Raw genomic sequence first — 25,781 nt, 5'->3', positions numbered from 1 at the left:
ACACACACACACACACACACACACATACACACACACACACAAAAACCCACTGAATGGTACACTTTCAAATGTATATTATGCCTCAAAGCAATTTTGTAAAGCTCCTAATAATATATTATTTGGTGTTCTCTCCCTCTCTCTCTTTCTCTCTCTGTGTCTGTCTCTGTGTCTCTGTCTCTTTCTTTTTCTCTCTGGTAGAAGAGGAATTCCAGCTTTGGGGGCTATGCCACATTTGGCCAATAAAAGCTGACAGTCTTGTTGAGTCACCCAGATTTGGACAGGCAGATGCATCTTTCCAACAAGCTTAGGTCTGGAGCTAGCATCCAAATCAAATCTCTGTTTGTTCTTAACCAGGGCACACTCCCAAGGCACGTGCTCTGAGAATCCTTTCTAGAGTAGACTCTTTGGCTGATGAACCAAGGCCCCAGAGGCTGCTCTCCCCACCGCTTCCCAGGTAGCAGTGGGGAATAGGAGCTGGCACGGCCTCCCTCCTTCCTTTCTCATCCTCGCCTGGAGCCCAGGGTGTTCTTTGTGCTTAAGCTCTCGGCTCAGACGGAACATCTTGAGAATGGTTAGGTGCCTGACATGGACTAGTGTGCCCCTAAGCCCAGCAGAAGACCTGGCCCTTTCTGACAGGATGGTTTGGAAATTTCCACTGTCAAAGTGAGGATGGAAATTTTGGCTTTGTTGACATCAGTTCCTTGCTAGGACTGCTCCCTGGCTGTAGCTTATTTTTTAAATCTCTGCTCCCTAGGGATATGGTCCAGTCTGGCTGTCCACTCTGTCTTTTCCCAGCCACCTCATTCCTCTGTTCCAGTCCTGTGACAAGTGACAAGCTCTCTGTCCCCAGGTGCTGGCCCAACTCCTCACATGCCCCTGGGCCTTTGCCGGCTGCCCCTGCACTCTCCCTCTTGGTCTTACCCTGAGGAGTTAAAGCTGGAGGAGGAGTTCATTGCTGCTTTGGAGTTATTTTGAGACGCAGTGGGACTGCTGGCATGGAGTCCTGAGCCAGGAGACGAAGGCCTGCTGTTGTTCCCAGGGGAACAGGATGACGTTACTAAAGACAAGGAGAGGCAAAAATAAAGGGAAATTAATGATGCTGGATCCTGGGACCTTGTGAGGTGGCACTTTTTTTTTTTTTTTTAGTTGTTCATGGACTTTTCTTTTATTCATTATTTTTATATGGTGCTGAGAATCGAACCCAGTACCTCACACATGCGAGGCAAGTGCTCTATCACTGAGCTACAATCTCAGCCTGACATGATCCTTTTGACACCTGACTTCCTGGTAAATGGACCTCACCTTCTCCTTACCCATCTGCCCACCTCCTATCACATTAGCATCAGTGTCCACCCGCCAGCCTGACCTGTCCCCTCAGAGACGCTGATAGCAGATGCTGTCTGCAGCCCAGGCCCTCAAGAGCAGTGTGGCTGGTTCTGCAAGTTCAAGACTTGCCAAATGCAAAGAGGACAGATGCCAAAATCATCCTGCTTTAGGACACACCCTGGGCTGGGCATCTGTAGCCCTAGACCAAGAGGCGGGAAGGGGAAAAAAAAATAAGAAACTTAGGAAAAGAAGAGAGGAGGAAAGAAAGAGAAGCACATAGGGAAAGAGAAAACCCCAGCACATAACTAATGACTGTCACCTCTCCAGTTCTCCCCTCTCCGCCCAAGAAAAGGCGTATGATCTCCTTGAAAGAGCACTGAAGCAGGAGAGAGGGGACCTGAGTCTCATCTTGGTCCTGGGTTGTTCACTAAGCAGTTCTGTGGCCTGTGCTAACTTGCTTCACTTCCATGAAACTCAATTTCATCCTCTCTAAAATAGCAGATTTGGACTAAGTGGAATTCCTGTGTTTGGGTTTCCCAGACTGTGTTCTATGGATAGGGTGACCTATATTTTACCATCGAACTAAGACACTTTTTAAAAATGGAAGAGACAGTCAGGCACGGTGGCACACACCTATAATTCCAGCAACTTAGGAGGCTGAGGCAGGATTGCAAATTCAAAGCCAGCCTCAGCAACTTAGTGAAGCCCTGTCTAAAAGGAAAAAAGAAAAAAAAGAAAAGAAAATTAGCACAGAAAACCCTGCCTTCCTTCAACCTTCTCTATGGCTCACTTGGCAATGTAATATGCATTTAAAGTGCTGCAATTAAAACAAACTCATTTGTCAAACTTTTTTTACCCAGAACTTTCCAGACTTATTTGACCATGGAAACCTGTTTTTCTCAGCATGAATTTTAATGTCCTTTGAAATGCATTTATGGAATGCTAGTTCTCCTTTAGATAACAGGGTGTTAGAACCAAAAGGAATTATGGAGCTATCTAGAAACATTTTAAAGCTCACCTGTTCCAGGCATGGTACTGTGGACAGGAGGGACAGAGAGGGGGCCCAAAGTCCCTGAGGGAGAGACCTGAAAGGCAAGAGAGGCTGTAAGTGTCCACTCCCACTCCCTTCTCCAACCTTGGGTCCTTGTCCCAAGATGCTGGGTCCCAGAGACTGAGGTCTGGCTTCCTTGATTTTCTACTCCCCAAACCTACACTCCATTCTCCTCTGGAGCACATACTGCCCCATCCAGCTCCAGCCCTGGTCAGTTCCGGAAGCTCCCTGGTCCTGACGCCCTTCCCTCCCCACACCGCTGTGTCCGAGCAAGGTTTCTTTGGCACTACCAGGCTGAAGGTGTCTTGCCTGAGTGCCCTGGCGGTGAAAGGCGCAAGCCTCGGGGCTGTGCTCTGGCAGATGCTGCCAGCTACCTGCCTCATTCCCAGTCCCCATTTCTCCCTTCCCGAGAGAACCCTGTCTGAGTTCAGGGCAGAGGAGTGGCAGCCCTAGCAACTCTGCTTCCGGCCTTCCCACCCTGATGGATGAATGTACCCTGGGTTCTCCAGAGATAACTGGAGGAGTTCAACTTTGGTCTCTGGAGCTTTTCATTTTGCCCTGGAGACCCTGTAGCATCATCAACTCTGAGATTAGAAAGGGACTTAAGATAACTAAGTTTAAGCTCCCCTATAGATCAGGATCCTCCCCCTCACTGTCACCATCCTGGAACAAGATCCAGTAGAGTGGACAGCTCTGGGGGTAAGACCTGGCCCCTCATTCACTGTCTGCATGAGTCTGGGCAAGTTATTCAACCCCACTGAGATTTGGTCTTCTCATCTATAAAGTAGCAGGAATACCTCCCTGACATTTTCTTTTAATTAAGATTTATTAAGATAATGTCCATAAAGCTTCCAATGCAATGGCTGGCAAAGATGGCCAGCTTGTTAAATGTTAGTTTCCTTCCTTCCTGAAAGGAACAGCTCCCTATGGCTGCACATCTCTAGATGGTTTTCAACTCTTCTTCTGAGCTGAAATCTGCCTACTTTCACTCTCCCTCCTTCTCATGTGACAGGGGATGCTCTAACCAGGGTTTTCAAGGGATATTGACAGACAGTTCTCCCAGGGGCCTGTGGTGTGATATTCCTCCGGAGTTTGGAACACCCTGTCCTAACAGGATGCAGCATGTCCTCATTTCCTAATTAATCAGCGGTGGTTCTCACCTCTTTCGTTTACCTCTCCTTTACAATGAGCCTCCTCAGTAGGCTGCGGATCTGTGGAGGGTGGAGACAGGCTGGGGCACCATTTGGGAGGGGTGGCAGAGTGCTGAGAGATACAATCAGTAATCTCCCTCCTTGCTGCCACACCTGAGAAATTTGTTGTTGTTTTCAAATAAATAATAATTTTTTTTTTTTTCCAGGGCCGAGGACCGAACTCAGGGCCTTATGCGTGCAAGGCAAGCGCTCTGCCACTGAGCTAAATCCCCGACCCCAATAATAATGTTTTTAGTCGCTGTGATCAGCTCCCAGCTCCTGTCTCCTTCTGAAAACAGGCTGGGCATATGCAAACATACATACATATATATGGTGCCCCCCATCCTTCCATACTGGGGATTGAATCCAGGGCCTCATGTATGCATGCATCCTACCCCTGAGATATATCCTTGGCCCTTTTGAAACAGGGCCTCACTAAGTTGCCTAGGCTGACCTTGAACTTGCGATCCTCCGACCTCGGTCTCCTGAGTAGCTGGGATTGTAGGTGTGTACCACTGGCCCCTTTTTTATTGTTTATAAATATGGTGACAAAATCATGCCCACACTGGTACGCACCATTTTGTCTTTTTCCTTTTTCTAAATTAACTATATATTTTGGAGATCATTTCATATCAAAAGCAGAAGAAGCCATGTCCTCGTCTTGTTGAGATGGAGAAAAGAGGATGAGGAAATTTATCTTCTTCCTCCCTGACATCTGATGTACGGGTGTCACTGTGCCTGCAATGTCTTTATCCCCTGTGACTGTAGGCTTCCTGAGGGCAGGGCAATGCCTGTGCAGTTCTCTGTTGTATCACCAGTGCCTTCGACCAGGCCTGGGAGTTCACAGATGTTCAAGAAATCCGTGTTCAATGAATGCTGATAACTAATGAAGCTCCTTCACTCTTTCTCCTATGTTGATGTCCTGGGTGGGATGTGAACTACTGTGAGACCCTGACTCCTAACTGCTCTAACCAATCTTTAAAGGTTCCAAACCTCCCACGGCATGGACCAAGTTCCAACGCCCTATATACTCCTGCTTCTGCCTACCACTCCAGCCTCCTCGTTCACACTCTGTTTTGCTCCTGGGCTTCTCCCATTCCAGTCTTTATGCTTCTTCTTCTCCCCATCCCTGCCAGGCTCAGGGCCTTTGCACACATTCTTTCCTCTGCCTAAAATGTTCTTCCGATGCTTGCTTCTGCCTAAACCCTCCAACTCACACACTTTCCCCATTCTTTTTATTGGGTCAGTTTAAACATCATTTCTCAGAGAAGGCTTTTTGAAACCCTGGACAAACTTAGTCCTCAAACACCTGCACATTCTCTGTGAAGCACATCGCAACAGCATTTATTTGGTGTATTTTCTGTAAGCAGGAATCATATGTATGTTGTACACCATGGTATCACCAGTACCAAGCATGCAGTGATACTTGAGGAAGCAATGATGGCCAGCTACTATATTGTCTCCAACCTAAAATACTCAGTGGTTCCTGGTGGCTTCCAGGGTATGCAGCACCCTTGGCCCACGGTTTCCAGCCTTCATCAACCTCTCTAATTTTAATCCCAAACCCTTGGCTGCAGTCAGACTGAAATGTGTGATCCCCAAAGGTGTCACGCTGTTCATAACTGCAGGACTTCTTACGGCCATCCCTCCTCTCCTCTCGCATGTAATTCTTGCTAATTCCTAATCTGTTTTTCAAGCAAATTGGGAGATCCACTCTCCTGGACCCCATTCTGATTCAAGTCTTTCACGTGTGTTCTTGTGACTCACCTACAGGCTCACCCCCTGTCCACGCCTCTCACATCCACCTGTTTGCAGTTTCTTGACTTTTCTGGCTTTTCCTTCCCAGTTTCTTCCTCTGCAGGGGTTGCCCAGGGTTGGGGTGTGGCCCTCCCTCCCTCCTTACTTCTTCCATACAAGCTTCACAGGTAAACATCTTCTCACCCGGGATTTCAAGCTCCACCTGTGTGCTTGTGACTCCCCAGTCCAGCTCTCCATCCCAGTTTCTCTTCTGACCTACAGACCCTCCAAGTGCCTGGGAACATTCTGGCTTGGATCATCATGATGTACAGAACCGAAACGATCACTTTTTCCCACTCCCAACCAGCTCCTCTCCATTTTCCAGTTTCATACAGGACACTGCCATCTACCCGCTCCCCATCCCAGCCTGAATGCTCAAAGTCACCTCAAAAGACTCTTTCCTTCCTCACCTCTGCTCCAGCCAGCTTTTGACCTATTAACCACAGCCTGCTTCTTACTTGAGTCTCTCTTATACCTGTTTGCTTCACCCTTATGGTCACATCCTGTCCTCTCTAAAATAGGTCTTGTGTCCTCCAGCCACCCTGTAACCTGCAGTCAGAGTCATCACTCTAAAAAGCAAATCTGATTGTGCCGATGCCCTGCTTGAAATTCTCCAATGAATTCTCCCAAACCTTAATTTTATTTATTTATTTTTGGTTTTGGTACTAGGTACTAAACTCAGGGGCACTTAACCACGGAGCCACATCCCCAGCCCTATTTTGTGTATTTTTTAGAGAGAGGGTCTCACTGAGTTGCTTAGCACCTCGCTAAGTTGCTGACACTGGCTTTGAACTCGCGATCCTCCTGCCTCAGCCTCCGGACCCTCTGAGATTAAAGCTTCACCGCACCTGGCAAACCTTCATTTAACACCACACGGTATCCCTTCATCATCTGGCCCCTGCTGATCAATCAGCCTCGTTCTTCAACGTTCCTCTTCACCAAACCAGTGAAAGGGCCATATGATCTGCTCCACACCGCTGCTCTCCTACTCTCCCCGGAGGGCTCCACCTCACACTCCCTCGCCTCTCACTCCTTCCTGCCTTTTTAGACTGAGCTCAGGTATTAATGATCTCCTTGGAGAAGTGTTCCTAACCACCACCTCCCAAGGTTTGCGAGTCACAGCTCCTAAGTTGTAGAGAAGTGATCATGTTGTTTCTCATTTATCTGTTTCCTCTGCTAGGCAGCGAGGTCCTCTGGGACAGGGAACAAATGGTATTTATCTTTTTCTAACCAGCACTCGGCACAAAGACCAACGTATAGTAGATGGTCAATAGATATTTGGTGAAAAACCAACAGTGGTATAATTTTTATACTGCTGTGTCTTACCCTGACAAGGCTGAATTTTTTTCAATATTTCTTATTGATGCATTATAATTATACATGGTGGTGGATTTGTTGTTACATATTCATGCGTGTAACACCACAGAACAGTATAATTTGACCAATGTCACACCCCAGTATTTCCCCTTTTCCTCCCCTCCTCCTCCCCTTTCCTCTACTGATCTCCCTTCAATTTTCATGAGACCCTCCCACATCTTTTTTTTCCCTTTTTCCTCTCCAGCTTCCACATGAGAGAATATGTCCCTTGACCTTCTGAGTTTGACTTAGTTCACTTAACATAATGTTCTCAAGTTCCATCCATTTTCCTCAAATAATTTCATTCTTCTTTATGGCTGAATAAAACTCCATTATGTATATACCACATTTTCTTTATCCGTTCATTCACTGATGGACACTAGACTGGCTCCATAGTTTGGCTACAGTGAATTGTGCTACTATAAACATGGGTGTGCCTGTATCACTCTAGCATGCTGATTCTAATTCTTCAGGATAAATACTGAGGAGTGGTGCAGCTGGGTTATATGGTAGTCCAACGAGGGTGAATTTCCACCATTGTAGGGTGCTGGAAGACTTGAGGACATCATCATCTTCAACTTTCTTGATCTTCAAACACCACCATCCCCAGAGATGGGGAAAAAGCCATTCTTTTTATTGGGTCAGTTTTAAACATCATTTCTCCGAGAAGCCTTTTTGAAACCCTGGACAAGCTTAGTCCTCAAACACCTGCACATCTTCTGTGAAGCACATCGCAACAGCATTTATTCAGTGTGTTTTCTGTAAGCAGAAACATGCTCTCCATGTCCCACGACCCCCTGGATGGAGAAGACAGCCCTATTCCCTGAATTTTCATGTATTCCTGGAACTCCAAATTATTCCCATCCTGACTTCTCCCTTGAACACCAGAGTCACAGATTTAACTCCCACTTCTTTTTGGATGCCTAGCAGGCACATTCAACTTCATAAAACCAGCCCTAAATTCTCAAGTTTTTTGATCCCTCAAGCCCGATTGTCCAGTTGTCATCTCTAAAGCTGTCCAATCAGCTGCGCAGTTTCCAAAACCTTTAAAGTCACTTTTGCCCCTTTCCTCATATTCTGTACTGAGTTATCAGCACATCCTATTGGCTCCACAGCTGAAGTTCATGCAAAGTCCCACCATGGCTCACCCTTGTCACCATGGCTACCACCCCAGTCAAGCCACCACCTTTCCCAACCTGATGACAATATTCTAGCTGGCTGCTACCTCCACACAGGCCGTTCTCCACACAGGAGCCCATGTCGACCCACTCAGACTTCCCTGCCTGGACTCTCCAAAGTCTCTCACTTTAGCCAAACTAGAACCTCGGGTCCTTTGGATGGACTCCAAGACCCTGGGGAGTCTGCTCCCTGGGACTTCTATGGCCTTCATCACCTCCCTCTTTCCTCCTTCCTCCCTCTGCCCCAGGCACAATGGCTTCCTTGTTGTTCCTCAAACATGCTGGTCTTTGATGGTTGGTCCCTCTGCCTGGATCCCTCTTTCCCCCAGGTAGCCACACATCTCCTTTACTTGCAACACTCCGAGTTCCACTCAAATGCCACCTTGACAAAGAGGTCCTCTCTGATCTCTCTCTTCATCACTGCACACCCCTTGCCCTTCTATAGTCTTCCTTATGCTACATATTTTATACCCTGCATTGACTTGCTTATTTATGTATTGCATACCCTGCTCCCCACCAACCACCACCTTCCCAGGATGCGGGAGACTGTCCCCCAAGATCCTGCCCACCAGCACTTAGCAGGCACCTTGGTTCCTGGCCACTTACCATTCGGGAGCTGTAGACAGGTGACTTGATGGGTGTGGCCACAGGGCAGTTGATTCGCTTCTCCTTTTGGCGACGGTTGCAGAACCAGACCCTCACCACCTCTTTCTCCATGGACAGCTGCTCTGCAATCATGGAGATCTCTTCTGAGCTGGGTTTAGGGTTCTACAGGGATGAAGGAACAGAATGTGATCAGGAGAAGGGAACAGGATCAAGAATCAGGGGTGAGGGAGAGATGTTCCAAAGAAGCAGGTTCTAGGGTGGAATCCTCTTTATCATTTACATACTGTGTATCTTTGGGAAACTTTCTTAACCTCTCTGAGCCTCAGTCTTATCTATGAAATAAGAACAATAGTGCCCACCATGTAGGGTACAGTGAGGATTCAATGAGAAAATGTGTATAAATTGCCAAACAAAGGGCTGACACAGAACAGAGGATCCATAAAGGCAGGTCTCATCTCATGCTTGTTCCCTGGGGAGCAACTCTGAGGACAGAGGTCCAGGGGTGAGTTATGTGGGGGTGGGGGGAGCAGAATCAGAACTTGATATCCTTCCCCCTTGTCATATCTTACAAGGAGAGGAGGAAGCTAAAACGTGTGCCCTTGTCAAATCTGCAGGGTAGCTGTGCTGAATACGAGGTCCTCATGCCCCCTTCTGGCCCCGCCACCCAGTCTGTGGTTTGAGCCCCTCTCTCCATACTTCTGCAACCTCCCTTAACTGTGCTGCTCTGAGAAGCCTACAAAGAAGGGAACGTCAGCTTTGGGAATCCTGCCAATGGGATGCAGCCATCAAGTCCCTAAGCCAGAGGCACTGGGGTATCCGCCAGCAGGGTGGCAATCCCAGGGCCCAGGCCGACAGGTTGGATGAGGGCCTGGGCCTCAGAGGTGGGTGGTACCAGGCATGGCTCTGGAGGCTGGGATCTGAGAGAGCCTGGCTGGAAGCTCTTGAGGCTCTCCCCCAGTTCCCAGTGGAATCCACAGCTTCCACATGCTTTTGTCACAAAGTTCATAAACAAGTACAATATGATCACACGTGCACAATATGGTCACAAGTACTTAAATGTGCATGGGAAAAAGGAATAGAAGAAAATGCATTCAGATGGCACTGGGGGATACATTCTTTTTACTTTCTACTTCCTTCCCTGTATTTTCCAAATTGTCTAGGATAAACCTTTATTATCTTTCTATTTTGGAAAACACACAATTTATCTCAAAAAGGATGGAGTTTATATATGACACCCTGGCTTTATTTCCTTTACCCGGACTAGATACAGAAATACATTCTCCTGGGACTCTGTATTCCATTGTTTAACTCTTCTAGTGAGAGGGGCAATGGATTCCAAATAAGTATCAGAACAAGAAGGTTCAGTGATGGGGAGATGTTTCTGGAACCCTAAATCCCTGGGCGTGGTGATGTGACAGGTTTATGTCACTGCTGGCTGGGGCCTGTGGCCTGCCTCCCAGCCTTGGGGTCCTCCTCGTCCACCTGAGCAGGTTGGCCTACCCACTCCCAGCAAGGGGCTGCTCACATCTTGAAATCTCTTCTCCAGAGTCAGGCGGATGTTGGTCTCGATGCTGGTCCGTTTCTTCCTCTTCCTGCCAAACACTTCGCTGAGGGTGGGGTAGGAACTAGGTGTGCTCACTGAGGGGTCTGATGGAGAGGACTCTGGAGGGAGGTGAAGGAGCAAAAGAAGCTCAGAGAAGGGTCAGGCCCTGCCATAATGGACTCGAGGTCCAACAGCCCTTCCCAGTGGGTTCTGCAGTGACTTTCAGGACCAGCCCCCTCCCCCAGCAGGGGACCCAGAACAGACCAAGATCCTGTTTCTCCTCGTTGCTCTGGGCAAAGGTCCTCCTGCCTCTCACCACAGTCTCCAGTGTTTGCGGTCATGGTTCAGGGAAGTCCAGACATGAGCGGCATGTGTGGGTGTGAGTGGGCACAGGCCGAGCTCCTACAAGTAACATTGGTGACTCTGTTTCTTACAGATATGTCTGGATGTGAACACCAAGTCAAATGGCATTCTGAGCCAAAGGCACTGTACTTGGTGCAGAATGTTTGCACTGAAGCCATTTGTTGGTCACTATGAGTGTTGAAGCTAAGGCTGTAAGTGGACAGGAGGGTTATGCCTTAGGAAGGACTGAGGCATCAGTGGGGGTCGCTCTAGAGGTGATCCACAAGGCCCATTCCCAAAGATTCTAGGATCCTCTGATGGTTTCTTTTCTTCTTCTTCTTCTCTTTCTCTCTCTTTGGTACTGGGGACTGAACTCAGGTACGTTCTACCACTGAGCTACATCCCCCCTTTTTATTTTGAGTCAGGGTCTCGCTAAGTTGTCTAGTCTGGCCTTGAACTTGAGATCCTCCTGCCTCAGCCTCCAAGTAGCTGGGATCACAGGTCTGTGTGACCTCTGATTATTTCTTCTATTTCCGTGCTTCAGAAGACGTTGTCTCAGGGCAGGCTTGATGGGGAGGGCTTCCTTGCTCCCTCCCAGGCTTCTGCATGGAGGCACTTCCCTGAGGGTCACATGCCTGGCTGCCCACCCTGCCCTACCTGCCCTCTTTGCCTAGGCCAGGGCCACTGTACCATCAGTCCCCTGGAGACACTTGGCAATGTCTGGAGACATTTTGGGGTGTCTCAACTGGGAGCAGGTACTGTTAACTATTCAGCAGGGTATAGACCAGTCCCCACAACAAAGAATTATCTGGCCACAAATGTCCATAATGCCCAATTGAGAAACCCTGTCCTATGCTCTCTCTGACACCAAACTCTTCAGGCATCACCCCAAACACCAGGCCCCTTGGCTTATACTCTTGACCTCCCTGAAGGACTGATCCTCACGATCCTCCTGCATACCTGGCCAGTCTAGATGGCAACTGCTGTCTGCCCCACAAAACCTACTCCAGAACTGGTTAGGGAAAGACCTCGTGATGTGCCTGTGGTCTCCCCATCCCAGTGAGCCCCTTGAGGGCCAACTGCCCTATCTCCCTGACCTAGACCGATTCCAGACAGCAATCTGGGTACGTGTGTCTGCCCTGCAGACCCAAATTTGCCTCTAGGGAGTTGCCCTAAGGTCTAGGCTGGGTGGATCTGGGTCAGGGAATGGAATGAACTGGGAGCACATCTTCATGGCCACAGACCTCAAGTCATATCCCACAAAGGACTTTTGCAGTAATAAACCTGATCTTGTCATTTCTACTTGCCTGTCTCCTGTGTCTTATTTCCCAATTCATTCTAGACTCAGGAGAAGAAAGGGATGCTATTTCTGTGCCCTCTAAAGCCCTGGAACACACACATGTCACTGGAATGATTCCTAAGGCCCCATCTGGGTCCCCTCCACGTCCCCTTCTTGCAGGCCTACCTGCGTCATTCAGCCACTTCTCTAGTAACGGCTTGAGCTTGCACATGTTCTTGAAGCTCAGGTTGAGGGCCTCGAACCGTGAGATGGTAGTCTGGCTGAAGTCATTGCCATATAGCTTTCCCATGGCCAAACCTACATCGCCCTGCACAGGGGACCAAGAGGGAGGAATGTGAGGGACAGGCTTCCTGTTGCCTACATCCCCACCACGCTGGCCCCAGCACACATCCAACAAGACCCTTAAGCACCCAACCATCACCTCAGCTCCTTTCCAAGTCTTTCCCCACTCCAATGGAGACTTGGTTTATTTCTCTCCTTAGATTCCGAGTGGATGGTACCCTTTCCTGGCCTTCCTTCCTCTCCTCCCCCAACAGCAAGGTCCTCAGTTTCCCTGCTATTGGCAACTGTGCTCTCTTCTCAGGTAACTCAGGGACATGAAGGGCTTGCTCCAAACACACGGAGCCTTGGGTGGCTCTTGAATCTTGCACTTGGAAAGCCTGATTCCCACTCACTCAATTTCATCCCTTCCATCTCCCATCCCCAAACCAAACCTGTGTGAAGCCCAGCTTAATGCGCCTCTGCTTGAAGGTCTTGGCAAACTTCTCCAGCTCCTCGAGGTCACTAGGCTCATCGGCCCCTCCAGAGTTGGGTAGATGCTTAGGCACTGGGAGATGCTGCGATGCTTCCAGATGGGGTTCTAAAGAGGATCCTGGCAGCCCAGGGCGCCCAACTGCCTGAGAGGGGAACATATGCCAAGCAGGTCCACAAAGATTCAACAGGCCAAGGAACAATCTCTGGTGTTTGTTACTAATAGGCCCCCTTAGACAATGGCCCATCTTTGGATCCATTTAGTCCTATATTTGCAATGGCGTGGAAATGGAAAATAGAGTTTCTATGATGATATAGCAAATAACTGGGCTATCTGGGGCAGAAACCACAGGCGTACAGGACAGGGAGGTGGCTTTCTGAGTTTTGGTCCATGACTCACTGTTTGAGCAGGTTATTTCCTCCTTTCAGTTTTCCACCATAAAAGGAGTTTGCAAGGTTGTTTACAGAGATTCCAAAAACAAATCTCAGAATGGGACAAGAAAAAGTCACTTATCTTGCCTGTGTTTTTCCATAAGCAAGGCAACTGAGGTGTCCAACAGGTACCAACTGAAGATAACAGAGGACATCGGGAACTCATGACTTTCACAGAACTTCCACACAGTTTCAAACTCCATGAGCCCTGCTTTACTTTGTACACCACCATTTTCTCTTGTGAGAGTGTCTTGGTTTTAATCAAAGGTATATTTGTGTCTTGCTCTCATTTGTTGTTTAATCAAAGGTATATATGTGCCTTGCTCTCATTTGTTGTTGTCAGGATATACTCTTTCTTTAGTTTGTTTCTGTACAAAAATGTACCCTTAAACCAAGAATCATCTTCTGCCCATTTGGGGTCAGGAATGAAGTGAATTTTGAAACACCTATTATTCCACAAAGATGTAGTACAATCCACATCTAGGGGGCCAGTCGCTGGGTCAGCTCAGAGACTACTGACCGTGTAGAGCCAGACCAAATCTACCTTCTGTTTCCCAGTATGCTCTTTTCCAAAGATATCAGGCTTACCAGTCAGGTAGGCATCCTTACGGTGAAGAGGAAAAAAGGACCAGAGGCAAGTTAGGGACTCTTTCCCATGAAAAAGTCTTTTAGAACAGAATGATTTGAAACCATCATGGAGTGGATCCTGTTTTGCAGGGAGAAAATGGGTTGGGAGAAGGTGGCATACACAGGACCCTCAAGGCAAAGTCTCAGTCTTCTTTGAACCTTTATTTTCATTAATTTATTTGTTCTTTCATTTGACAAATACTTATTGAGTTCTCTTCTAGACCACCTTTCTCCCCCTCCCCCTTCACATCAAATCAGTTACCAAGTTGGGCAATGCACACCTATAATCCCAGTGGCTTGAGAGGTTGAGGCAGGAGGATCACAAGTTCAAAAAGCCAGCCTTAGTAACTTAGTGAGGCCCTAAGCAACTCAGTGAGAATCTGTTTCTAAATAAAATACAAAAAAGGGCTGGGGATGTGTCTCAGGGGTTAGGTGCCCCCAGGTTTAATCCCTGGTGCAAAAGAAAAATAAATCAGTCACCAAATTGCATTGATTCAACTTCCCAAAACATCTTCTTACCCATTCCCTCCTCTCTATTTTTATTGCTATGACTCTAAGTCAATCCCTTATTAGCTCCCCCATCCAGAATATTTTTTTTAGATGAGATCTTACTATGTTGTCCGGGCTGTCCTTGAACTTCTGGGTTCAAGTGAACCTCCCACCCCAGCATCCCAAGTAGCTGGGACTACACGTGCACAATACCATGCTGATTACCATGATCTAAAAAATCTCCTAAATGGTCTCTCTGCCACCATTCTCTTCATGCTCAAATGTTAGAAGACAAGAGCATTGATCTTGAATTCTCTCTAGGACCTCTTGCAGATCCAAGCCTATAATCATGAGATTCTGGGGGAGCAGCCAGGAGAAGGTAAGGTGTCGCTCGCCGTTCTGGTGTCCCCATTTCTTTTAACCACTAGGTGGCGCCTCCCCCTTCCACTCTCTTGAGAGGACACAAGCCCCCAGCAAAACTGGGGCCCTTAACACATCCCTTAATACATGGGGATCTTAGCACAGAGAAAGGACACTGTAGGTCTCTGCAGTCACTTCCAACCATCCCACCATCTGTAGAGAGACAGGTCCTGCCACTGAGCAGGTTATCAACCTCCCAGGTAAGGGAGTTGATAGAGCCTTTCTGAGGTGGCCAAGCCACACACCCTGGCATGAAATTGCAGCTGCCCTAAGTGGCAAACAGGCTCTGTGTGGAACCATGGCAGCTCTGCAAATGTCCTCTCTCCTAAACCCAGACACGTGCCCACTGCAGGACATAGTCTGGAACAGTGGCCCTGAGGTGAGAGACTCAGGCTCTGTAGTCCAGGACATCAGGCCTATGGTACTCAGCCCCCTTCTTGGGGCTTGAGAGCACCAGGCAGAGATGGTGGTCACCCTGACTTACCTGGGGAGCTAGATGATCCCTGGTCTTCAGAGGAGAGCAGCTAGGGCCTGCAACAGGCTGCAGGCTAGTCTGGGAGTTGGAACCCCTGGGCTCTCATTCTAGCCTCACTATAGTGACACTGGGTAAACTGCCTCCCCTAACTGTAACTTGGATTTCTTCATGCTCCAGTGCCTGGCTGTTTCCTTCTCCCAGAGAAGTAAGTGCTCTGCTAAAGGGGTAGGGAAACCCCAATGAGCTGAACTCTGCCCAGAGCTGAGACGTTCCTAGAGGAAACAGGAGGAATGGTGTTTACCTGGGATGCAAGGCCAGGCCCTGTCTGTGGGAGGAGGAGGCTGTTCTGTTGTGGAAAGGGGAGAAGATTCGGCTGCAGACCTGAGTAAAAGGGGAGCAGACAAAGGAAGAAACAAGTAAATACCAGACCATCTGAAGGACACGCTCAACCCTGGATCCAAGGAGTACTGTCTCCTCCCTCTGCTACCTAATCAGGTCTCTCAACCCACCTTGAGCCCTGTGGAGAGTCCCCCATGGGCACTGCCAGGCATTGCCTCACACAGGTGGAGGCAAACCAGACGCAGGGATAAACAGAGATGTAAACAGCAGTCCCCAAACCAGTCCTTCCGCTTGCCCGCCTGCCTGGAGAGGCACAAAGGCTAAGGAGGGTCAAGACAATCTAGGTTGGGATCTGACGAGCAGGGCTGAGGAACTCGGAGGGGAGGGTGTGGGGGCGATGGCTGAGAATCCCAGAGGGAGATGAGGATTTTAGTTTTTCCTACGGGGAAGTAACTGGGATGGCTCCAAAAGACCATGCTGAATCTGCAAGAATGTCAGACCAAGCAGACGGCGCCATGCAGCTCTGAAGGGCAGTGGGCCATTGGTCAGAGGCTTCTGGCCAACCAGGAAGGGCCGAGAGAAAGAAGGCCACTCCCTTGGGTAGTATTGACTTCACCTGCTGCCCTGCCTAGGGACCTCTTTCTCCTTCCTTCTCCATGTCCACAAAGGCTCTGTCAGTGGCCATGATAGGTGACCCTCCTCATGGGAGAGCTGCAGCTAGAACTGCAAACTCTCACAGCAGGGGTGGGACTATCAAACCACCAAAGCAGACAATGGGGGCAGGTCACCCCAATTACACCCAAGAAGTACCTTGGGGAGTCTGTTGTCCCTAGGCTGTTTAGGGTCATTGATGTTTTGCATCTGTTGATATTGACCTTTATGCTCTTCAGTCACGGAAAGTCAGGGCATAATTGTTCCTTATTAAAATAAATAGGCAATAAAGCTCTTCTAAGGAACCTTGGACTGGGAGTCTAGAGACTTGATTATGAACAGCAACTCTAACTTTACATTGCATTTTGAAATGTACAAAGTCTTCCCACATGCACTATTTCAAGTAACCCTCAAGAACCTTGGGAAGTAGTGTTTTAGTATTAGCTCTTTTTTGTGGAGGAGGAAATGGAAGCTTAGAGAGGTTAGATGAATTTCCCAAAGGACACACAGATGGTGAAGGATTCTTTTTTTTTTTTAACCAATGAGTTATTCCAACTCAAAATTTTAAACTCCCCCCCCCCATCTTGCATCATATACAGAGCTCACAGGTTATGTGTCTGGAACACTTTCATGTCACTCTGTAGTCTTCCAAAAACATTGAATTAAGTTATCTTCCTTTTCCTATTCCAGGAGTATGATGTGTATTGTTTAGCTAAAATAAACACTTGAAGGTTCAGATATGTTCCTATTTGTCCTAATGATATTCCAAGATGCCTCAAACACTAAGTATAGGGCTGGGGAGATAGCTCAGTTGGTAAAGTGCTTGCCTTGCAAGCACAAGGCCATGGGTTTAATTCCCAGCATCACCAAAAAAAAAAAAAAAAAAAACCCACTAAGTATAGGGACTACAATTTGGGAAGGTGCTAATGATAGAAGGCAGATTTACATTTTGTTTGGAGTCTGGATTTCCAAATTCTCTACTTGGGATGTGTATAACTGACAAGAATGTATACTTTTCTCCACCATTTTCAGCCTTAGTTGGTAGAGGTGGGAGTGGGAGAGGCAATGTAGTGTGATGGCCAAGAGCACAGGTCTCTCAGTCAGACTGTTCTGGAACTTCCAAGTAGGTCATCAGAGGCATAATACAATTGCCTACCTTACAAGGTTATTCTGAAGAATAAGTCAGGAAGATCACTTAGACCCTAGCACATCTTGCTCAAGAAATGTTAACTATTGCTCTTAATAGTATAGTCTGTTTGCTCAAGGCCAGAAAGAAGCTCCCCGTGGATAACGTCTCTCCAAAAGACAACCTGAAAACCCTTTGATAGCCTGTGGGAGGCACTGCTGCTCTATCCAAATAAAATCCCAGCCAGGCTTCCGGAGGTAAAAGTCTGCCTCAAAGTCAGGCAAGGCTGCCCAGGAACTGGGACGAGTCTGCACTGTATCTCCCAGAGGACTTCTCTTTCCCTGTACCCCTGCCCACCCACCACTCCCCACCTGGCGGCAGCAGGGAGGGCACTAAACCTGCAGAGGCTCTGCCAGGAGCCCATCCTCAAGCCTCCAGGTGACAAGCTGATCTTAACAGTAGAGGGGTAAACAGCTCCCTGTGTCCAGCAGCAGCAGCACCTGACCAGACTTGGGCTCTGTGGAACTCCCAGGTTCTTACCTTGCTGTCCAGGCTGGGTCTGAGAAAGCAGGAACTGGGAAACAGACTGCAAGTGACCGGGAACCAGCACGAGCTGCTGGAGCGGATGGAGAGAAGCCATGTCCTACAGGAGGGGAGATACACAAACCCTGCAGAATTCACAAGCTTGGGGGTCCCAGCTCCCTCAGCCTTCAGCCCCCGCCAGGCCCTGCGTGTTCAGACTGGAAGTTTACAGGCAGTGACCTTGCCTCATGCTCCTATGTGTCCCCAGCACGTGGCACACAGTAGCTAGTCCATTGATGCAGGTGGTGTTCAGCACCCCTGCTCAGCCCAGCAGTCCTGCAAGGCCCGATTACTTAATTCTGGCCTCATGATTTAATTTTTCTGTGTGTCAACTGTGTCTCCCAACTGTAAATGCTCCAAGGGCCAACACTGAGTATTACCAATGTCTCAAAGATTTATCCTAGAAATGGCATGCAATCCCAAGTGTCTTCTGTTTATTTTTTAACCTCACGTCACTTGATTATGCCCAGAGTCATGCTTCAGTCATTTCTGCATCTGAGTCTTTTTGGATGTTATTGAAGAGGGAGTTGGGAGATGGGGCAAGCTATTAGTTCTTAATAAAACCAATCTGGTTTAACAGAAAGTCCATTTATACCCTGGCTTTCTCTCACTAGATTGGGACTTAGAAATAGCAATCCCAACCTTTGGGGAGATCTGGGAGTCTTCTGTGACCCCAGACCCCAGGGCTCTGTGTCCCCACAGGGATGAGCTTAGGTCTCTATGGAGAGGTTTGGTAACCCTTACTGAAGAAAGTGGGGAAAGGAACAGCAACAATTTCTTCCCCAGGTGATCCAAACTGACAAATAGAACTGGCCCGAGGAACACTAGCTGAGACCTTTGCTGTCACTGCTTCAGGATGTCTCTCTTCCCACACCAGCACTCCATTCTCGTTTGGCTTTGACATAACCTTGGAGGAGGCAGACTGGGCCCACTAAGGACAGAAAACTTATTATTATTTTTTTGTATGGTGGTAGGGATTGAACCCAGGGCCTTGTGTATATGAGGCAAGCACTCTACCAACTGAGCCATATCCCAGCCCAGGACAGAAACTTCTATGACTGTATCTGTTCCCACACGCGCCCCTGAATGTGGCCAAGCAAGCACCAGTAGCACAGCTGCTAGGTAGGTCCTTTGTGTTGGCAAGACTAGCTCCTTTTGTCCCACAGAGGTAGAGACCTGCCTCTCCACACCCCTAGCCAGGATTTACCTTTACATGTACTATTTAGGGGTGCTCCATCTCTTTCCCCAGTCCTCTTAGACTCTCTCCCATTGCCTATAGGGGGTTCTTCAGACCAATATGGATTCACAAAGTGCCAAGTGTAGAGGTTTAGCATTTTGTATAGGGATTGGATTAAACCCACTGGCCCACTGAAAGGATCAGGATTCCCTGGCATGGGTTGGTACTCACCCCAGACATTTGGTTTCCAGACATCATGGCAGGTCCTTGGCTCAGGTGGCATGGCCGATGGGAGAGGGTCTGCTGCAGGGAGTCACTGAGGTCCTCCGTTTTAATCTGCAAGTGGAGGCAGAAGGAGTGTCAGTTCTGGGTCAGAACTGACAGGGCAGACAGAAATGGCAATGTGGAGAAGACCAAGCCAGGAGAGGAGTGACAAGCCTGGAGAGGAAAAAGCTTGCGACTCCTGTCAGTGGATACCCTTGGGCAGGGCAGCTGGTCAGGGACATGTGTACCCACTGTACTCTGGAGCACTGATCTGCAAGACGGGGAGCCTGCTTAGGTTGATGGTTCCCCAACACTGTGCTGAGGGTGATTAATGCTCTTCCTCATTCAAATGAGAAAAATCAGGGTATTGTAGTGACTTCAAAATAAAGCTTATTGGATTAAATTCTGGTAAATTCAGAGATGGTGGGGTTTTTCTTTTTCCTTAAAGGAGGAGCTATTGGGATTTCCTTTATGAAATGTGGTGATTCTAACTGGCTTTTCAAAAGTTTTCCACCCAAAGAATAAAGCATTGGCCAGGCACAGTGGTGCACGCCCATAATCCCAGGGACTCAGAAGGCTGAGGCAGGAGAATCACAAGTTCGAGACCAGCCTGGGCAATTTAACAGGATCCTTTCTCAAAATAAAAAAGGGTTGGGAGTGTAGTTCAGAACCTCAGAACCACACGCATACATGCACACGTCAGTGAACAAATGGCAAGCCTTTTTGATTTCCCCCAAATCTTTTTTTTATTTTCCTGTGAATATCAATCCATGAAACACCTCTCTGGGAACCACTGATCCAAAAACATTGTTTCCTTCTATCTCCTCTAGTTCTCCCCTCTCTGTGCTAAGCTACCTCTGCAGGGGCCCTCCTGGCCTGGGTGGCTCTGGTGACAATCTGCCTGCTTCCCTACAGGCGGGGACATGTCTTCCTCACAGCCACTGCTGCGGTTGCAGCCTGCAGGGCCTGTGGTGCTTTCCAGCTCTCTCCAGTCTCCACCACCCTTCAATGACACACCAACCACCCACCTGCCGGCTTCCCAGGTGTCTCAGGGCAGGGCAGGAGGTGCCCCGCCCCCCACCCCAGGACTACTACCCTCCTGTAGCCTTTTAGGAAGTCCACTGGGAGGCAGAGCCAAGTGACTGAATTCATAAAATGTGGCGAAGAGCACAGAATCTAGACCACACCTTATAAAAAACACTGACGAGACCCTTTGAATAGGACAGCTGCTTGTCCCCAGATGGAAATGGCCATAGAGATTATGGCTGAAAGCACTTTCTTGATCTGTATTGGGACTCTCACTGTCATCCCACATCTCTCCTGTGGGAATTAATTTAACCCAAGTGAAAAGTTGAGACTAACAGCTGAATTGGTGCTTGACCCCTGTAGAGAATGACACTTTGGAACACTTAGGGAAGAATTCCCTTTGGTGGGACAGTTAGAAAGATTCTCCTGAGTGACACGGGAGACCAAGGAAGGAGTTACTATCCTATGTATGGTGGTTTGCTCCTATGGGAACTCAAGGAATGTTAAGTGAATAAAAGACAAACAAAATCCACCTCTGAAGAGACTCCAGTAAGATACTGCGAGGAAGCAGCTGGACAGGGAGCGAGGTTGACCCTGTTTCCAGTCCTGACTCTGACTCTAACTTACTACGGAATCTTCTTGAGCAATCACTCTGCCTTTATGGGACTCAGTTTCCCCATCCGTTTTACAAGGCTACATGGTTTGTCTCTCTTTCTCCCTTGTGCATTTGGCATCTTGTTAGTCCTGCAGTGTTCTTGGATGAAGCAGATCCAAGAGAACGCTGAGGAGCCTTAGAAAATGGTAAGAAGTTGGCTCTTGCAGGCACCGTCTTTACACATGATTTTGCACACTTGAGACCACCCTGGAGCTTTGCAAAGGGGAGGAAGAGAGACGGGAAGTCGCGCTATGAGGACAGAGAGTAACTTCCTGAAAATTCAAAAGTTTTGGCCCGTGGGTAGTCTCCAGTGAGCCCCACTTTGCCCCACCCCCACGCCCCTTGAGCTCTGCATCTCACTCACTCTAGGCACCTCAAAGAAGTGCTGGTGTCAGAGTTCTGCACCCAGAAGTTAGAGTTTCCACATCCTAGACTCCTGGAAACACTGGCGAGCAGGTTTTTAAAAACTAGAAAAAGATGATAAACTACTTATCTCAAAACAACCACCACAGGAGCTTCACGGTTTGCTCTGAGAAGCCGCTTGACCTCCAGCTTCCCGTCCCCGCCCCTCCCCTCTCGGTGCCTCTCCCACCCCAGGGCATCTTTACCCAGAGGGGACTGGGGGAGGCAGGACGGAGGACAGGGGACAGTGAAAAGCTGGAGGTGAAATCTGACTGGTGGAAGCGCCTCGGGCAACTTGGCTCAGCTCCAGCTTGGAGGCAAGTGGCGGGGTTCCTTTACAGACTCATTATGCGCAATGGAGAGATAAGGAGGTGCAGCCATGACAGAGCTTGAAAACATGTGCTTTGCTTCCAACTCGGGCGCTATCTGTTAGAATCCCTGCCAGGTCATCCTGCAACACTTAATTTCAGAAACCAGCGCCACCATAAAAGAAGACTCACCCTTTCATCTGCTTCCTGGATCGATTGCCCTCCAAACTCCTTTGGGGGACACTCCTGACCTCCCACTTCAGAAAACGAAGTGCCCTTGTAGTAGAAGTCCTTTGGGTGTGACCTGGGGCTTTCTGACAACTCTGTGTATGCCACTCCTGATTCTTTCTGACTTCACTAACCTTCTACTCTTTCATTTTTTATAATTCCTCACCACCTGGGTGTGAGGTGCTGATGGTAACCCCCAAAGAAGACAATCCTAAACTAACCAGATTGAAAGACAACAAGGAGACCTCTTTCTCAATGATGTTTTTAAAATTTCAGTTTTGCTGGACTGGGGGGCGTATCTCAGGGACAGAGTGCTTGCCTATCACTTGTGAGAACATAGGTTCAACCCCAGCACCCTAAAGAAATAAAATCTCAGCTTTGCTCAGTGGGCTCAGGAAGAGCAGAACTGGGTAAGGCACAGTGGCACATGCCTGTAATCCCAGCGGTTCAGGAGGCTGAGGTAGGAGGATCATGAGTTCAAAGCCAGCCTCAGAAATTCAATGAGGCTCTAAGCAACTCAGCTAGACTCTGTCTCTAAATAAAATATAAAAAAGGGCTGGGGATGTGGCTTGGTGGCTAAAGGTCCCTGGGTTCAATCCCAGGTACCAAAAAACAAAAAAACAAAAAACAATGCAGAACTGGAATAGGAAGGAGAGAGGTACGGTGACAATTTCTACTGCCTTCTGCTTACCTGCGAACACTCTCAGGGTCTAAGAAACTAAGAAATCAAGAACTAAAGTCTTCTCTAATCCAAAAAATCCCTTTTCACAGCTGTCGAGTGGAAAAGGTTGGAACCTTTCCAGGCAACTGGGTGTTGGCTGTGGATCTGGAAGATGAGATAGAGAGACTTCTGTTGGATCCCATTGACTTCTAAGGTGAGAACCGCAGGCAAATTGGATGAAAACCCAATTTCCCCCATACTTGTGAAAACCCAACCAAACCCACAGCCTGCCTGGAACCACGAAGATCCCCTCCAGGGTCTCTCTGGCAGTTTTTCTCACGCAAGTGGAATATTTCTCCAGGCTCTACCTGGAATGGCTGATACCTGGGGACAGGGGCCACCATGGCACGCTCAGCCCTGTCCCAGACACGAGCACCCCATCCACCGACCAGACAAGGTTTATTAGTCTAGGATCTTCTCCACCCACTGTGCTGTGCAAAAGTGTTACACTGAGTCTTGGGCAGTGACCAGGGAGGTAAAAAGGTATCATGAATGATTATCTTTTCTAATCCCAGTGAACTCCCTGACTTCACTCACTTTAGAAAGCAGTAGCTTGTTCTGGAAGGCGGGAGCCCCTTCTGAGGAGGTGGAAGCCCTCACACATTCCCTACTGGGCTCTGCTTCCCAGCCCAGAGGGTGAGGACAGGGATCAGCTTCCCAACTCACAGAAGCCCAAGGAGCTTCAGAAATGGGTAGGATGTTATATAGCCAGATGCTGGCAAAACTCCTGGTGCCCCCTCCACCAGACGGAACCATAAATGGCCCAGAAATAGGAAAAGAGAGAAGACCACAAGTGAGGGGGAAGGTGGTGTTCCGGTCCAGACCTATGCCTGGGACTCCCCACTGCCTGCCTCTTTGGGGGCCACCAGATGGCTTGGGGGTCCTTTTCTTTAGCCCCCTCCCCAGGACACTTTCACATGCCCTCCCAGCGTGGGGGGGGTACAGTCCAACACTAATGAATATATCACTGGTGATGAAAATGATCAAAGCTGTTGTCCTAGTTGCATAACTCGTTGTGGAAAGTGTTTCATAAACATTTCACAAGAAGGAGCATTTCAAAGCGCGAACGTCTCCCGACCTGCCTTCAATTACAGGCAAGGCTTTTTTTTTTTTTTTTTTTTCCTTTCTTTCTCTCTCCCCCCTTCTACATTTCTCCCTAGCAGTGAGGAAGAGTTTCTGTTTTGTAACTGATCCATAAAGAGCTGGCAAGTGCATTCCTCTCGCAAATATTCTAAAAATATATTCCAAGGGGTGGGATGGGGCAGGCAGGTAGCTCAACTCGGGTGAGCGGTGCTGTTCAGGTGAATGTTGGCTGCATGCTTTTTTCTTTCTTTTTTTCTTTTGCGGTACTGGGGATGGAGCCCAGGACCTCGCTCCTGCTAGGCAAATGCTCTGCTGCTGAGCTACGCCCCAGTCCAGGGGTATTTTTGCTTGGGAGCCTCTTCTCTCACTGGACTCTTGATTATTCCATAAGAGCCCAAGGCCCCTACCCCCCTGAATCCTCCAGGAAGTGCCCAGGGAGATGGTCTCATCCAGTCTCTAGTCTCACCTAAGATCCAGCAGCTAGGATGCACTTTTATCCATGCAAAATGGGACCATCTAGCTCACTGAGAACATCAAACTTCCACACAAAAGAGGGATGAAGAGAGGAAACACCAAACCCTTTAATAAACTAATGCCCCTTTAGAAGCTGGAGCCACGTGGTGTTGCCACCCCTGAAAAACAGCTTTCTAGAGAGAGAGCCTGCATTTCCTGCTCGTGCCTACTCTGGAAATGCAACAGGTTTATCAGTCACGTTGTTTAATGCTTTGGCTCTAGTGCTTGGAACATAGCGATGCTGTGCTGACACGTGCTTGAAAATCCCCATCATTTTAAGCCCATAAAGTTTTCCTCTCCGTCTGGATGTGAATTCAGGCTTAAATACTCTAGGAAGGGGCTGTGCCCTTGTGGAGGACCCGCCTTCTCAAATGTTTCCTGGTGTCCAGGCCTTGAATCATTGTAACCAGTGTACTGCTATATAGCCCTCCTTGGACACATCCAGTGTCCCCTCCAACCAGCAGCTGCATCAGTGGGAGTTCCCTTTTGTAGCCCTAACTCCTTTGAACCAGAGTCCCCTGGTTCTCCTGGTGGCCCACCTGGCAAACAAGGGGACAGAGCTGCCCACTCCAGTTCTTTGGCTGGGGAGGAGAACCATATAGAATTTTTGATTGGCCCACACAGAGGGCTCTTCCAGGCCTAAATGAGTGCAAATGACAGGAGGTGGAGGTGAGGTGCAGGGAGAAATGCTGAGCACCATACGCAAGGACTGTTTCCATGCCCAGTGGCTCTTCTTGGAAGATCTAGGTATGGATGCAGCACATTGTCACTCTGGGTTCTGTTATGTATATGTGAGCTGCTGATCATGGAAAGACTTTGCGGCCCCTTCCAGAGCAGAGGATGAGAAAAAAATCCAGAAACCAAGGACAAGGCTCATCATGAACCAAAAGACTTGGCTTCAGTGCCATCCCTGCTTCTAACTAATTGCATGATCTAATACTAATTTCATTCATCTTTCTAAGCCAAGATCATTCCTCCACAAAAGGAGGGAAATAGACCAGGTGTGATCTTATTGACAAGCTTGTACTCATATAAAGAATGCACCCTCCAAAAGAATTGCACCAACTCCCTTGCCTTGATGTACCTGAAACTTGCTTATGGTGTACCCAAAACTTGATGTACTCAAAACTTGCTTAAAAGCCCTGCTGTGCTCGGGGCTCAGACTTTGGAAATTATCCCTCTGGGCCCTGGCGCCACTAATAAAGTGTTGCTTCCAGATCTTGTATCTTGACCCTCATTTTTCACTACAATCTAGTTAAGAAATTTATAATGTATGAAGAGAGAGTAGGAACAGACTTGTAAACCTATAAAAATGCTTATTATATTATTAGACCCATTTTACAGAAGAAAAGACTGAGGCTTGCAAATATCACGAAAACTGCTTAAAGTCACACTGCTGGTAAATAATAGAGCTGAGATTTCAATTCAAGTCTGTCTGATTCCATAACTCTTTTCCAAAATCCTGACTCTTTGATTATTTACTCTGTGTGACAGAATCATTGAATTCTAAACTTTTAAGGTAGCTAGGTGCAGGTTGTGCCAGGTACCTGGCAGATATTTTTAAAGTATTGATTAAGGCTGGGGATGTAGCTCAGTAGTAGAGCACTGGCTTAGAATGTGAGACCCTAGGTTCCCTCTCTAGCACTGAAAAAAAAAAAAAAAAATCCCAAAAGTGTTGATTTCCTTCCTTGCCCTTGAGAACTGGAAGGAAATATAGATATCACCTGTTCATTTTATATGTGACTCCTAAAGTCCAGAGAGGGAAAGTAACTTGCTCAGAGAAACACAGAATTGCAACCAACTAGGGCATTAGGACAGGTCTTC

At 48.1% G+C, this 25,781-nt stretch overlaps 1 protein-coding gene across 3 annotated transcripts in view; it reads right to left on the bottom strand.

Annotated features, from left to right (window-relative positions):
- Pou2f3 (POU class 2 homeobox 3) overlaps nt 1–25,781 on the bottom strand; it is a 78,860-nt gene that overhangs the window by 1,610 nt on the left and 51,469 nt on the right. For 2 of the 3 annotated variants that reach the window (XM_047519377.1, XM_047519378.1), the window contains 9 exons: nt 18,989–19,093; nt 17,539–17,641; nt 15,184–15,263; nt 12,403–12,585; nt 11,855–11,996; nt 10,030–10,166; nt 8,505–8,666; nt 2,345–2,411; nt 922–1,057 (listed from right to left, as the gene is read on the bottom strand). In XM_047519377.1, coding sequence (XP_047375333.1) covers nt 922–1,057; nt 2,345–2,411; nt 8,505–8,666; nt 10,030–10,166; nt 11,855–11,996; nt 12,403–12,585; nt 15,184–15,263; nt 17,539–17,641; nt 18,989–19,093 — 1,115 coding nt within the window. Of the gene's footprint in view, nt 1–921; nt 1,058–2,344; nt 2,412–7,060; nt 7,480–8,504; nt 8,667–10,029; nt 10,167–11,854; nt 11,997–12,402; nt 12,586–15,183; nt 15,264–17,538; nt 17,642–18,988; nt 19,094–25,781 lie in introns of those variants that run through there. The other variant, XM_047519379.1, reaches the window with a different exon arrangement.

This window comes from Sciurus carolinensis, chromosome 11 (assembly GCF_902686445.1).
Source record: "Sciurus carolinensis chromosome 11, mSciCar1.2, whole genome shotgun sequence".
Classification (NCBI taxonomy): domain Eukaryota; kingdom Metazoa; phylum Chordata; class Mammalia; order Rodentia; family Sciuridae; genus Sciurus; species Sciurus carolinensis.
This window is presented reverse-complemented; position numbering and strand designations above follow the sequence as displayed.